This window comes from Ciona intestinalis, chromosome 12 (assembly GCF_000224145.3).
Source record: "Ciona intestinalis chromosome 12, KH, whole genome shotgun sequence".
Lineage (NCBI taxonomy): Eukaryota > Metazoa > Chordata > Ascidiacea > Phlebobranchia > Cionidae > Ciona > Ciona intestinalis.
In genome coordinates this window covers 2,445,339-2,460,976 of record NC_020177.2, presented here as the reverse complement: position 1 = coordinate 2,460,976, position 15,638 = coordinate 2,445,339, and the positions used below count along the sequence as shown (strand labels likewise).

Below are 15,638 nucleotides of genomic sequence, written 5' to 3'. Positions count from 1 at the left end.
CAATTGTCGTTAAGTGTCTTGCCCAAGGACGACATACCCCCACAATGGTAGCAGCGACGAGCCTTGAACCCATTACCTAATGGTTACAGGCAGGCGTGCTAACCACTATGCCACATCGCCAGACATTCATTCAAGGCTTGTTGCCGCTGCCATTGTGAGCGTATGTCCTTAGGCAAGACACTTAATGGCAATTGCTCTAACCCAGTAGTCACTAACTGGTTGTTTAAACTATCATTCATACTTAATCATTCACAAAGTAACATAAATGGTAACTCGTAAGCTGGCACATGGTGTTTAAACACTCGTGTTATAACGACTGTCGTTTTCTGGCCATGCGAGGATAAAGTATATTACATTCATTCATATTTATAAACCTTGGCACAGTTAAATTAGCAAATTTTACCTGAAAACTTAGTTCAGGGCAATTAAGGAGACCCCCAAACCAATTAAGAAAGCCATTAACTGCAGCTAAAAGTGAAATAAATGCAATCAGATTTGCACCGACATTTAAAACAACAGGAATAGCTTGTGAAGCTCCAGCTGAAGCAGCTTCTACAATGTTACGATAACCACTGAAAATAAATAGGATATTTTAACTAAAATTAAAAAAATTAACCATCCAATAGTTATAGTTACATATGTGGTAACTCATAAACGAGCACGAGGTGTTTGAAACAGAACACACATGGTATAATGACTGCCATTGCTCGCATCGCAAGACTAAATAAGTTACATTTAAAATAAAATACAAGAAAGTTTCAAAAAAAAGATTTATTGCGCCCATGTGTTTCAAGGAAATAGGAAAAGTATATTAATATATATATAAAGGTATATGCACATGTTAAGACTACAAGATTCTGTAACATAATTTATGGTTTACAAAAATTGCAATAAAAACTTTTTTTGGAATTTAATAAAAAATAAGTAAAAATGTATATTCCATGGTTCACTGATTACATAGAAACAAAATACTCACTCGCTTTCTACCACCAAACCCTCATACGATAAAAACTTTGATTTCTTTGTTTCGGGATAAACAAGTTTTGACACAGCGAGTGCGCAAGGTGCAGCCATGAAGCACGCCATGATCACGTATACCGCTTTAATCTGGAATAAACCGGTTTTGTAATTGTGATTCAATGCCGCATTTTAGCAAATGCAGGTTATGGAAACAGCTTATTAGATCGTTAACATTAAAATAGCTTAGAAAGTTTACTACTTTGATTTTATGGCTTGCAAACACCTATGTGTTATTGGTATACTATAAACCATAAAGTCAGAGTGAAATATGAATAAATAGACTTGAAAGTTACAAAACAACCTTTATGAGTGTGTGAATAGCTTTCATAGGTCATCTTAAAAATATTAAAAAAAACCTTAAATTATATTTTAAACTGGACGAAAGTTTTAAATATTACGTTTAAAAAAAGACACACATATGATATATGCAATTACAATACTATAACTATAACACTCACCCCAAAACCTAGATAAGCACCCAACACACTTCCAGCAATTGTTCCAAAGCCAGCAGTCATAACAGCATGCAGTTCAGATGTGGTAAGGTCATTTATATAAGGCCGAATAAGCAATGGAGATTCGGTCATGCTCACAAATATGTTTCCTGCAAAATAGAAATGATTTTTTGACCAAAAGGGTAACGAAATTGTTGAGCTAAATATGTTTTTGTTGACTGTTAGATACCTTGAATCTGACCCTGATCTGGTGCTTATAGACGATTCTTGTGTAAAGAAATACAGTACGAATCTGGTGCTTTAAAAAGGTAATACACAAAAATTAAGCCAAAACGTTGGTCCTTAATGTGTTGTTAGCAATTACGTTTTATTCTATATAGGTGAGGTTTTATGTATACATGTCATTTTTATTGTTTAAATTTTAACAAATTCTATTGTTTACATTGTTAAAGTGCAGTTACTACAAACATAAGTGTCAATCATAAAAAAAACGATTGATTAAAGTGGTGAATTTTAGCTCTGTCTGTATAAACACATTACACTTACAAGGTAAAAGCTGTGTTGGTAATCAAACTGTGCCTAAACGTATGATATAGCCCCTATTTTAACTCTTACGCATAACGTTTTTCCGGAGGTCATAGGATTGGAGCCAGGCACACATATCAACCGCCCACTGTGAACTTTGAACCTAGTACCTCAAAGTACAAAAACACACAAAAAGGACCACACAACCTAAATACTTAATCGCATTTATAAAACTAAGGTATTACTTTGGTTGAATGTATTAAAATAATTGTAATTATTATTACATCTCATACCTGCTGCCACCATGGATTCAGTTGCGGAAGTCCCGAGTGTGATTTGCATGAGAAAAGCAATCTTAAATATCAGCCACTGCATTGCTCCAATGTAATACATCACTGATATAAAAGCTCCAAAGTAAATAACAATGGACAGAACCTAAAGGGAAGGAATGTGAATTAGTTTTATGTTTTTTTCGATCATATATTTATAGGGAAAGGTTTATCAGAAAACCATTGTCAACCCCATTTAGATGGATGAACGAATGTAACTTGGTTAATAGGTGACGGATGTTCAGGTCCATGCAGTAGCACCCCAGGTGTTGGGGTAATGGGTCAATTGTGGCCTAAATCCTACAGCCCATGGCGTGCCACGCTGTGGGGCCTTACCCACGTGGAATAAAATGGAAACACAAATGTTCTGTTTCATATACTATATGCAAATTTACAAATATCCTATGTGTAACTTTATGACTGATTGTTTTATTTTGTACGTCTGACAATTTGGACAATCAATTAGTGACCACTGGGTTGGAGCAATTCTCGTTAAGTGTCTTGCACTAGGACACATACGCCCACAATGCCTAACCAAAAAAATGTTATTATGTCAACTAGAAGACAGCATTAATAGGTTTGCTAATAGTGTTGATATCAGATATATAACACATACATCTTTCAGATGTATAGTACATACAAAATTAAACTTGAGTTCTCATATAAAGTTCAAATATTTTTAAATATATAATACATACATCAGTGGACACTCACTTTCATTGCAAAATAATGGTCAGCAAAATCATCCCCATATAAAAATCGAGCTCCCTCATCTGCATAGTTGATAAAAGTTTGAAAAATATTTCCCAACCAGTTAAAAGCATCAAAGCCCGCTTGTGTACGAAGGATAAACATTCCAAGGCAAACTTGGATCAATAAACCCCAGAAGACAGGCCTCCATCGAACCTGTTGATAAAGAAATTAAACCTTTACACACATTTTGATTTGCAAAAGAAGTTTAACTTGAAAATATTTAAACACAAATGGTGAAGGCTTACCATGCTTCTTTCAAAAAAAAATGTAAATATGTTTTTAACAATAAGTGTGTTTTAACATCTGTTGTTTTGTCACCATAAACTGTCTTATTGTTTAAATATTCTACAATCTTTGCTACTGTAATCAGGGAGACATCTAAAGTTATTAATATTATATTGACTCAATAATCCTAACCGTCCCAAGCATCTTGCGACAGGACCCCATCCATATAGAATAGAAAATAAATCTGTGGCTTCTCTAATACAGAAATATCAAATTGTGTTTAGATGGTGGGCAAGGAGCATGCCACAGCACATCAGTATGCTTTACAACTGGTTTGCAAGTGTCACAAAATTTTTACTAACTCATAATTAATTCATTTTTTGGCAAGTATTGTTCAAATTCTATTAAATTTGGTGTACATATTAAGAACCAAAAAAAGATCCAGCAGGCAGTGAAAAATATGCAATGAAATGGCCCTAATAGTTAATCACCCCTGATTTAATACAGCACCTACCCTTTCTGGGTGTTTTGAGGTTAGAAATAAAATGAACAAGAAAACCAAATATCCAGCGCCAGAAATAAGTTGTTCCGGTCGTTTTGAAGTGTCTATCGCAATCCATGTAGCCAAGCCCCCCACCACACATGCAACAAAAACCCTAGAAATTGACAATGTAAAGAAATAATGTGTATAGTAGGGTGGGATGGGAGACTTTTTCATTCTGTTTCTCGTCCCATTTGGTAGTAAACAAAGAACATTCAAAGATTTATAAGACTGTATCATCACAGCTTTTATATGCCATTGTTGTTAAACATAATACTTATATGTTGTTAAACATAATACATAAACATAATCAGGATATTTAGATATTATGTGTGTGCTATCTCACCCTACAGTACTATATCATTTATTACTAAGCAGTAAAAACAATTCTTTGTTGTTGGTTTATATATGTTCTTTCAAATAACATAGTTTTTAATATCGATTAGAAAAACAATGTGACATGCATGTTATGCACATTAACTGCTAAGCTAAACTAAATTGAGTGTTATATTTTCACTACAATCGAGGTAACACATATCAAAAAGTCACCAATATTGGCATTAATTACATAGAGATGTTTACCCAGCAGAATGAGGTTGCATAACCGTCATGCGCGAACAAATACTAAACTACAGGTTAAAGTACAATAACTAATCAAAAAAATTCAACAAAATAACTTTGTTATATCAATTTTAGTACAATCAGAATCAAAATTTGTGCCACTAAAACCATTATTACTAAAGTTTTTTACTGTTTTAAGAATATAGTACATTTAAAAAATAAAATAAAAAAAGGTTAATACTGTTTTAGCCAAAATACAATAATCCTAATAACAGAGTCGCATATTTAAAATTAGATATTTCTTTAAAGATTTCCGCCATAAAACTTACCATTGTAACCAGAACATATTTTTGTTGACTGTCTTATACACAGGCTTAAGATAAGGCATTAGATCATTCCCAAAATAATCTCGTATGAAAGCATATATGTTGTATGCTACCACTACAAGCCATATCACCATTAACGTGAGAGCTCGGTTGAAGTTCCATATCAAAGCCACGACCATGTAAGCTGTAACACCTGGTAAGTAATGTTGATATGAAAATGCGATTAATTTAAAAACCAGTGGCGGACATCATGGTAGGGCAGGAAACAGTCGCCCTGCCCCAATAAAAAAAGAGTATATATATTAAAAAAATTATATAATTACTTTTATTAAAGTAAAGTGGGGTAAAATGAAGCAGCTATTTATTCTATTTTCTTATCCTATTTGTTAGTAAACAAAGAACCTTAAACTCTTGACTCCAACAAACCGTTGTTAACTGTTTTAAACACCATTCAGATATTTAGATATTATGTGCTAAAGGTATCCCATCTCACCCCACCATACTATACATTAAACAGTTTAGTGTTTTATTGACTTTAAAATGCTCTTACAATGACTAGAGGTTGAGTCATTTCCTATTAAACTAAGATACGTACATCAAGGCGTAAAAGGGGCGTGTTTTAGGCGAAAAAGAGGCGTGTTTTACTAAACAATTTTTTTTCGCATAATGTCATTTTTTGCCATGGAATCAGTAACAAAAAATCTATTCTGAGACCTACACCCTAAAAAATCAAGTTGGTCCGCCCCTGTCTGCATCAAGTAATCCTTCTACGATTCCTAATTTATATTAGTAAGAGAAAAACAGTTGGTAAATGAATGAACTTAATCCTGGTGTGGCTGATAACGACAGTCATTATAACAGGGGTGTTCTGTTCCATACACCTCGTGCCAGCTTGCGAGTTACCAAGTATGTTAAGTTCTTGGTAATTATTTTTCGAGGGGAATTTTTCATTTTTTTTATGTGTTGCTGATAATTTGGACAACCCGTTAGTGACCATTGGGTCGGAGTAATTGCGCTAAGTGTCTTGCCCAAGGACACAGACGCCCACATAGTAGCAGTAACGAGCCTTGAGCCCATTACCTCTGGGTTAGAGGCAGGTTCCCTAACCAACTATTCTAGGGCTATAGGCTGGTTTGATTTATTTATTTATTGTAGAGCTAATATAATAATAGTATACAATGTTTCCGAATCTTAAAAGCCTTACCTAGAAATATGATCACCACAACTATGATGGGTATAAAACGCTTGTACCTGTTGAATAATTCCTCCAACATTTTGACGGGAGAAATAAGAATTCTAAAACAAAATTAAAACAGTTTATTTTTCTTACGCTATGTCTATCTTTACTACAATCTTAAGAAAACTGGAAAACAAATAAGAATTTAAAATTGTAACCATAAATAGAAAAATTGATAGACTACACTCATAATGCAGTTTAAGTAAACTCAAAAAAATAGATTGATATCTTTACTTTGCTGTAACTCATTTTAATTTAACAATTATAACCAACGCAAAAAAAAAATCCAGAAAAAAAAACAACTCCCAGAAAACACCAAAAAATCTTTTGATATGTTTAGTAGAAGGAGTTCATTGCTTACTTAACAACAGGATTAACTTTGCTTTCATCAAAGTAGAGATCTTCATGATCATCATCGGTTATTTGTTCCTTTAATTCCTGGATGGCAGTTTCAATTTGCTGTTTTTCATCACTTTTGCACACGCTATCGTCATCCTAATGAAGATACTTTACAAATCAAGTTTTTAGGCGTTGACGTACATTTGTGTTAAATCAGTAAAAACATGACCTTTTTTTATAGTAGTGGGGGGGGAGACGAGACACTTTAGCACATGATTTCCAATTATCTGATCCTGTTTTAAACAATTAACAACAGTCTATGGGAGTCGCGAGAATACAGTTTTATAATTCTTTTAAATGTTTTTTGTTTACTATCAAATTGGACGAGAAAACAGAACTAAAAGGTGTCCCATCCTTCCCATCCTACTATATGTAAGAAAATAGCCAATACCCGGTTGCCGGGGAATAACCTGGTGTTGCTCTTAACATAAACAACCTCTATAACGGAATACATCACGCTTTTTTATCACACAAAAACAAATAAAGAAGTAAATATTAAAAAAAAACATGAACACACCTGATTCAGTATATTAAGGTATAGATTTCAAGCTAAAATGGTATTAAACATTTTTTACCTCGAAAGCTTGATTGCTTTCACCGTTGGGAAGTTTTTCGGGAGTTTTTTCTGGTATAGTGCTGAATGACGTCATGCTTGCGTCGTTTTTACTCATTATTTATGTTTGGCGCAAGTGAATCAATAGCAATCAAAATACTTTTACGTGGAAACGATTATTCTGAAATAAAATGTTACATTTAAACCACGGACTTCTATAACTGAAATGAACAATGTTTTAACATTATTCAGTTTTTAAGTTTATTTTAAATGTGGGCCACTTACCTTTTATTTTCTTTAAAACAGTGTAATTCCCACCTAATATTCCTAACTACACATTCTGTCACTGTAAAATGAATTTGATGTGTTTCATTAAGTTCTGGGTTATTCACATTGCAATAATAAAATTATCAATTCCATTACTCATTTTTAAACACACTAACAGCTCGTTTTGCCCAAGCACTTATACTGCAGTTTAATGCACAAACATTTTAGATTGCTTCACATACAAACGCCAACAGGAACTGCTCAAGTTAATTTTTAACTAATAAGTGTAATATTCCAATAAATCCTTCAATCTTCATGTTTGCCGCAAGCAAACCCCAAAGTTGTTTGTTCATCGAATCAAAGCGAGTATACAATAAGGTCTAAGTAAGCCAACATTAGGCCAACAATACACATGTTATTTGTTTAATTACCAGAGTATAATAACCCATTTCTGAATAAATGAATGAAAATTTAAGTAGGAAAATCAGTAGCAAAAAAATCATTATTTATTCAACTAACATGATATAGGTAGAAATATAACCACAACAGAATATCGAATCCGAGACTGCACCCCAATTTTGGAAACACAAAAAGCATTCTTACCAGTTATGTGTGGCAGCAAACAGAATGGAAATCTCAAGAAGTTAAAATATTAGCACCAAGTAAAAATGTTAAAACAAAGATTCTTTTGTGCAGTAATAAAGATTAGTTTGAAATTATACCTGGGTAACAGACAAGATGAGTAGAAAAACAACACAACAGCTTCAAAATATTTTGTATTTTTATTTACGTACAAATAGACTACATTTCACATTAAAACTTGGTGACAAAGTTCATGCTTTGTCCTTTTTCTACATCTCCATCGTACCTGCCCATAAACTCTGGCAAAATGGGAATATACCGAGAAAACCTGAATATAGAATGTAGATTATAAAACGAATGAATAAATGTAACTTGTTTTATCTTCGCGTGGCTTGAAAACGACAGTAGTTATAACACGGGTACTGTTTTGTACAGCCTGTGCCAGCTTACGAGTTACCATGTATATTACTTTGTGTATTATTATTTTTTGAGGAAAGTTTTAATTTTTTATGTATGGCTGATAATTTAAAAGACCCATTAGTGGCCACTGGGTTGGAGCAACTGCTGTTAAGTGTCATGCCCAAGAGCACATAATCCCATAAAATATTGTAGCAGCGACGAGCCTTGAACCCATTAACCCTGGGTTGGAAGCAGGCACGCTAACCATTTTGCCACAGAGCCGGATAAAGCCAAATAAAAAAAATTGAATCTGTAACTTCAGTATACCAAACCTGCAGCAATTAGTCGGGAAGGGAAGTTTGTAACAATCTGCTTCCTGTTGAAGCAAAGTTTTCTCGTCAAGAACCTCATTACCGTTCTTAGCGTTTCGCCATTTTACAATACCACGTTCACTTTCAGTACCTAGGTAAATTTTAAGGAATAAATATGTGTAAAAATACTTGTTTAAACATAATTTAATTGTTAAGGAAATATCTTTTGTCAAGTTTTTTTGGTCAATATAAATGAATGAATGTAACTTATCCTTATACACAGGTGTTCATACACCTTATGCCAGCTTAACAAGTTACCAAGAATGTTACTTTGTGGGTGGTTATTTTTTGGATTTTTTTATGTATTGCTGAAAATTTGGACTACAAATTAGTTACCACTTGGTTGGAGTAATTACAGGCGGGCGCACTAACCACTTTGCAAAATCTGCTTTTTTTCAAAGACTTGGAAGAGACCAGACTGATCCAAAATCCACATACCACAACAGTAGTTACCTGGAATTGTGTTATCAAATACAAGAGCAAGTATTCCACCAACTAGCATGGAAGTTTCCAGAAGCACAGATAATATTTGGTCGATCTCCATCACCCCAGTCTGTATAACACCTTGGTTTGCTTTCATCCATTCTGGCACTGTTAATCCCATGAAGATAGAGAAACCAATTATAAACAGATTCCTGTAATAACAAGTTTCGGCTATAAAACCTGAGAAATTAATGGTCTCTAATACAGGAACCTTGAAAGTCACACCCACACGCCACACACAGCATTTGTCCGTCACCGGTGCAAAGTGGTTAGCAGGCTTGCTTCTAACCCAGAAGTATTGGGTTCAATGCTTGTCACAGCTAGCCTTGTAGGAGTGTGTGTCGTTGGGCAAGACACTTAACAGCAATTGCTCCAACCCAGTGGTCACTAATGGGTTGTCCATTATCAGCCATAAATATAAAAAATTACCCACAAAGCAACATACACGGTAACTCGTAAGCTGGCACAAGGTGTATGAAACAGAACACCCGTGTTATAACAACGCTTTCTAGCCAGGCGAGATAAAGTACATTCATTCATCTAAAATAAATGTTAGTGACACCACAGTACATCACAAAAACTGCTATGTCCGAGTTATTTCGTGTCTGTCTTTCAATTTTGCATTGCAATTATCTTTTACAAGGAAAAACTACAACTAAAAGTATGAACATCATATTACATTACGCTGTAAAAATACATCAGCATACAATACATGCATCTAAGCATGCAACCTTAATTCTCCACTGACCTGGGTGAATTAAGATCCACATACTGCAAGTTGCTGAGTCCGACTGCCGCGATCATCCCAAACATCACACAGAACAAACCTCCGATCACTGGATCCGGGATCGTGACGAAGATGCTCCCAAACTTGCTAAGCATCCCAAGGATGAAGAAGATGAAGCCAGCTACTTGCAGGACCTGGGATGGAGGATTATGCTCTTATTGTATGGGTCCTTATGTTTATATTAAAAGTTCAACTTAATTTTTAAAAATGGCTCATTTCTCCTCTAAGTGTAGCGACCACACTCGTTTTCTTCCAATTAAATGTAAATATGTTTTTAATTGCAAGGGTGTTTTAACAACTGTTGTTTTGCCACTATATCCAGCCTTTTCGATTAAAATATTTCTAAATCTTCGCTACCGTAATCGATGAGACAAATAGGAGTTATTATTATGGTATTACTGTTACATGTTATTCATTGCAATTGAAGTTGAACAATAGGCGCACACATTACAATTCAATAGTTAGGATGAGGTTTAAGAATACTCGGCCTGTGTTTGGTGTATAAGAAGATACCCATGTTATACCTTGACAGTAACCATGTAGTATAGATATAAATACACCAAATGTGTCTCAATGATGGTATTTAAGAAGACACCTATGTTATAACTGTCAATACACCACATGTGCAAATGTATTAAAAATCCTTTTTAACTTGACAATGAATATAAAGTCTAAAAAGTATCACAATTACGTCATATATACATTTACTTGACAGTAAGCATAAGAATATAGTCCACTTCGCTTATAAATATTTGTAAACTTATCCAACCCACCCTTCTACTTCCAACTCTTGTGATTCCAATTGCTCCAATATTTTCACTGAAGGAGGTTGTAGCCGTGCTTGTCCCAATGACACCCGCCAGCAAGCAGCCAAACCCCTCCATAAGAATTCCCCTGAAAATATATTAAACCAATTATTGATTAAAAAAATTAAAACTGATTTCTAATATAAGTGAAGCTGTTTTAAACCAAATTTTAGTTCTGTTACAATACATTAGTTTTCATTAAAACAGCAGCTGAAACCCTAGAACGCAAAAACGCTGTGCAATATATGATCGCAACAGCTTATCTATTATAGGCAGACTACATTTATTGAAGCAAAACTTTAAAAAATAGACAGATAATGGTATTTGTTCCTACAGAACCCCTGGAAAGATACGGAATAGCAATTGCTTTAAACAATGTCTGCTAATGGGCCGTCTAATATAGTATTATTAATACAGACAAAAAAATCACACAGCAAATCTTTATACTTATATTATACTAAAAGATATTATACTAAAAACAGTCATGTATTATAAAAAAAAAATAAAAAATTAAAAAAGAGTAAAATATGAAGATGTTTTGTCCTACCTGTTAATAGCATGGGTGGGGGGGTTAGGGGCCCCAGAGAGTCTTGCACATGCGTAGTAATCCCCAATCGATTCAACAATCCCCGCCACAACCCCAGCCATCATTCCTATCACCCCAGCAAGAGTCACCCGGGGTAATCCCCACTGCCCCGGGTAAGGAAACCGAAACCTGAAATAAATACTCAACTTATTTGTAATATGGTTCTACGTATAGCATGACCGAAATTTTAAGATGAATGAATGAATGTAACATGCTTCATCTTCGCGTGGTGACAGTCGTTATAACGCGGGTGTTCATACACCTTGTGACAGATTGCTAGTTACTATGTATGTTACTTTGTAGGTGATCATTTTTTTTTTAGATTTTTATTACACAGATTTTCCGACACGTTTGAATACAAACATTACAATCAGTATATATATATATATACGGCACAATTGTGTTCTTTTCAAAGGTTTGGTTTAAAAATGAGAGTCAATTTTATTTATGTTAGTCTTTGTTAGAGAATACTCTTTAACAAAATATGAAAAAAATAAAATATAAAATATTTATATGTGAAAACCAACCTTTTAGCGTTGCCGAAAAAAAATAGGATTAAAAATAAAACAATCTTCATTAGATGTTTATTTTAAACAAACAAATATAGAGAAGAACTAACAGGATCACAAAAATGTACTAACATAAAATGTGCAGCCTACACAGGCTAATATGATAAATTATCTTACCATGGGGCTTTGTACAAAACGTTAAGCTTTATATCTGTCCTAGCTTTATATGCAGGATTGTCTGGGTCGCTTGGTAGAGCATTACATTCTGTTAGAATAAGGCAGAGTAGCCACGCCAGTACCAACGCAAACAGTACCTGTGTTATAATACAACTGACCTAAAAGATTTTTAGCACACTTTACTTTCACAGAGATGTTATGGGTTCAAGGCTCGTCGCTGCTACCATTGTGGGCGTATGTATCCTTGGGCAAGACACTTAACAGCAATTTGTCCAAAGTATTGGTCACTAATGGGTTGTCTAAATTTTTAGCCATACATTAGCCTATATAAAAAACAATTACCCTTATAGTTACATATGTGATAACTTTTTTGTATCAAGAAATATACTTATATGAATTGTATAAAAGTTTTAATAAAAAAATATTACAATATTTTTAATGGTGATTTGTAAAGTTACTTACAGGGAACATCTTAAAAATTGGAGCTTTTTTCCAAGTAAATTTCTTTTTCATTGAGTAATGTGGAAATGGAATATTCACATTCTTTAAGTATTGTGAGCATAGAATAAGAACAAAGGATGTGCTATGACAAAACAAGGAATAGATTAATAAAACGATAAGAAGTGTCTGCCGCATGGCACAGTTGGTTAGTTCACATGCCTATAATCCGCAGATTATGGGTTCAAGGCTTGCCGGTGCTACCTTTGTTGGAGAAAGCTTCCTTAGGCCAAACAATTAACGGCAACTTCTCCAACCCAGTGGTCACTAATGGGTTGTCCAAACTGTGGGCCATACATAAAACAAAAAATCCGAAAATAGAATCACCAGCAGAGTTACAATTGTGGTAACTTGTAAGCTAGCACAAGGTGTATGAAACAAAACATCAGTGCTATAATGATTGTCGCTTTCCGGCTACGTGAGGATAAAGAAAGTTACATTCATTATATCACAACAAAAGATTGTAAATGATAAAAAATATGTGGAAACATACTTTAAAATTCCAGAATGCTGTATAATAAACCGTACTTACAACATTGCAATTCCCCATTGCGTGGATGCATCTCCATAAGCTGTGGAAAAGAGGTCCAACCCAATCAATGCAACAGCAGGGGCAATGGTTAAAGGTCCAATAAATCGAAGTAAAAAACCAATAGCACCAGTCAAGCCAAGCAAAATTTGCAAACATGAAGAGACAGCTATTGCCCCTTGAACCTGAAATTGGACCCAACTATTTAAGTAGGGCTAGATTGTGACTCATTGTGAGTCTGTGATAAATACATCCTTTAACAGATGCAGTTAAGAGATTATAAGCCAGATTTTTGTATAAAACACTCCCAATGGCAGGCTATACTTTGTTGTGGGCATGGCTGACCATAGTCTATTATACCAGCGGTTCCCAAACTTTTCTAAAAAATTTGCCTGGTGCAGGTGAACCCTTTGCAAATATTTTCATATTTTGCGGCCCTATAAAAATTAAAGAACGCTATAGGGTAAAATGCGAAAACCACACAAATGAAAGAGCTTTATTGTCTTATCATAATCATTGCTTAATTGCGGAACCTCTAAAACTGCTGTACGAACCCCAGTTTGGGAACCACTACTCTATACTTATAAGTAACTATCATAACCTCTCTTATTCTCCTCTGCCATACTTCGGTCCCATCAATAATGCTTCCATCTGTGTCGTTATATAGAGTGTATGAGACGTTGTTAAATCCACTAGGTAGAGCTGGAGGGCATTTATTGTGAGGCAAAGACAGAATGGCAAGTGTAGGTGGAAGAAAACTGAACGTACCGCCCTGCATGATTGGCAACCTGGATAAACACCCTTTAAAAATGATGCCAAGTTTGACCAACCATTTATGATGTTTAAATAATATCTCAAATGCTTGTACATTGCTTCTAAAGTACCATAAAACAAACAGTGCTGGATGGCAGACAACTGTTGGTACAATAAAGCTAAAGTTTTTACCTTATGAAATTTTCCAGCAATACATTTTGTATGGTAGGGTACAACAGTTGTGGAATATATTAAGTATATATATACTTTAAATGGCTTTATGATTAGGTTATTTACAAGTTCTAATCTTTAAATCTAGCCTTATGAATTTTGAATTGTAATAACCTAATATGGATACTATTTCAGTAGAAATACAACTAGAATTGTGAAGATAAAATGAAGTACTGTAACATAAGCATCTAAATCCCATATTTCATGGTAATTTAAACCATTAACAACGGTCATATATTTCAAGAGAAAGTTCATCCATCTGGATATAATTTACCTTATCCCAAAAGTTGTTTGTAGCATTGTGCATATGCCAGCCACAAAGAAGACAGTGCTTATGATAAAAGCCCTTGCAACGTCTCCATCGTCATCGTTAGGAATACACAAGGGACCAGCCAGGAGCAAAGGTAGCCCCACCATGCCCCCAAGTGCAACCAAATAGTGCTGAAATATTTTACCATTATAACTCTACAAATGGAAGGCCAACAGGCATATGCGTAAAGTTTTTAAAAGCAGTAAGGTTTTTGTTTGGTTATGCGAACTTACGAAAAGGTTTATACCACGGCCTACTAGAGATTCTGCAAACAAGTTATACGAGGCGAACTTCTGCATATAAATCATACGCGGCGAACTTCGGCACACAAGTTATACCCCACGAACGTCTAAATACACCTCTTCAACCGCAAATACGACATACCCTATCACAGTTACAGTTGGTCCAAACTATCACTATGTAGGCCTACCTGAATTCCAAAGGCAACACATGCATACCATGCAGGGGCATCATCAACTTTATACAACAGATCTGATGAATCGTCGTCATCTACCTCATGTGACGTCAGATCACTCACCGACACGTCATCACTACTACTAAAGCGTGGAATTTCGTTGCTCTAAATTGTTAAATAAAACGATTATTTAGACCTGATGATAATAAAAGAAAAGGTTTAATACTATAGAATATTGTGGGGTGAGATCGAATACTACAAGCACATAAATCCCACATTTCCTCGTATTTTAACCTATTAACAACGGTCTTTTGGCCTTTTTTGAACAACAACCAACGCTCTTTTAGAGTCTCGGAATATAAATTGCAAATATTCTTTCTTTACTACCAAGCGGGACCATAAAGAGGGAATAAAAACACATCTCACTTTACCCCACCATTCTATATTCACATACCATTTTAAACATAAGTGGTAAATAAATTTAGGCTACGTACCACAAACGATGTATTATCTACTCCGTCCATTTTAGTACTTGCAGAATTTAAGTTGAATCTTAAAGATTATACTATACCGTCTATAAAATGTAAAAAAAAAACTTTAACCCATATACCACAGCCTATAAAATCCGATTTAATGTGCAATGTTAATTATTTCAGTGATACTTTAAAAAACTTAACCTCAACAATATTACCCTTTCTTTAAATCTGGTCGCAAACAAAATGTCAGCCCATAAGGTGTAATCTTTATATACGGGCATCCCGGCCAATGCACAATACCTTTCTCACTGTTAACATATTTACTTCAAAATCAAAGCCTAGAAATCACCTCTGACGTGACCTAGATGGTGTTCAAATATTTAAAAGTTTCCGTAAATTCTTATTGGCTGTGAATAAACTTTCGTGGTAATAAATCATTTACCGATGCTAAAGCTAAGTCATTACTTGATAACCAAATCAAATAGTATGACTTTATTGATATAGGGAATTGCATATTTAAGTAAACTCAAAAGTA

General features: G+C 34.5%; 2 protein-coding genes and 1 long non-coding RNA gene across 4 annotated transcripts in view; 1 reads left to right on the top strand and 2 right to left on the bottom strand.

Moving 5' to 3' along the window:
- The window catches only part of LOC100184618 (solute carrier family 28 member 3-like), a 10,624-nt gene extending 3,161 nt beyond the window's left edge, over positions 1-7,463 (bottom strand). The window contains exons 1-11 of one of the 2 annotated variants that reach the window (XM_009862171.3): positions 7,210-7,463; positions 6,947-7,105; positions 6,334-6,467; positions 5,940-6,031; positions 4,739-4,928; positions 3,822-3,963; positions 3,044-3,235; positions 2,294-2,435; positions 1,479-1,624; positions 977-1,107; positions 404-572 (exon numbers count right to left, since the gene is read on the bottom strand). In XM_009862171.3, coding sequence (XP_009860473.1) covers positions 404-572; positions 977-1,107; positions 1,479-1,624; positions 2,294-2,435; positions 3,044-3,235; positions 3,822-3,963; positions 4,739-4,928; positions 5,940-6,031; positions 6,334-6,467; positions 6,947-7,042 — 1,434 coding nt within the window. In that variant the 5' untranslated portion in view covers positions 7,043-7,105; positions 7,210-7,463. Of the gene's footprint in view, positions 1-403; positions 573-976; positions 1,108-1,478; positions 1,625-2,293; positions 2,436-3,043; positions 3,236-3,821; positions 3,964-4,738; positions 4,929-5,939; positions 6,032-6,333; positions 6,468-6,540; positions 6,586-6,946; positions 7,106-7,209 lie in introns of those variants that run through there. The other variant, XM_026837214.1, reaches the window with a different exon arrangement.
- Positions 1-15,638, top strand: part of LOC108950003 — a 23,219-nt gene that overhangs the window by 2,861 nt on the left and 4,720 nt on the right. The window contains exon 2 of the long non-coding RNA XR_001975005.2: positions 14,607-14,611. This is a non-coding gene — a long non-coding RNA (uncharacterized LOC108950003). The remainder of the gene's footprint in view (positions 1-14,606; positions 14,612-15,638) is intronic.
- On the bottom strand, positions 7,958-15,240 carry LOC100182296 (solute carrier family 23 member 1). Its single transcript, XM_002124156.2, has 13 exons — positions 15,122-15,240; positions 14,643-14,792; positions 14,177-14,343; positions 13,520-13,706; positions 12,922-13,103; positions 12,354-12,474; positions 11,892-12,028; positions 11,167-11,334; positions 10,587-10,707; positions 9,775-9,947; positions 8,997-9,178; positions 8,505-8,634; positions 7,958-8,101 (listed from the first exon to the last, which is right to left on the bottom strand). The coding sequence occupies exons 1-13, from the start codon at positions 15,149-15,151 to the stop codon at positions 8,005-8,007; spliced, it is 1,845 nt and encodes a 614-aa protein (XP_002124192.1). The 5' UTR covers positions 15,152-15,240; the 3' UTR covers positions 7,958-8,004.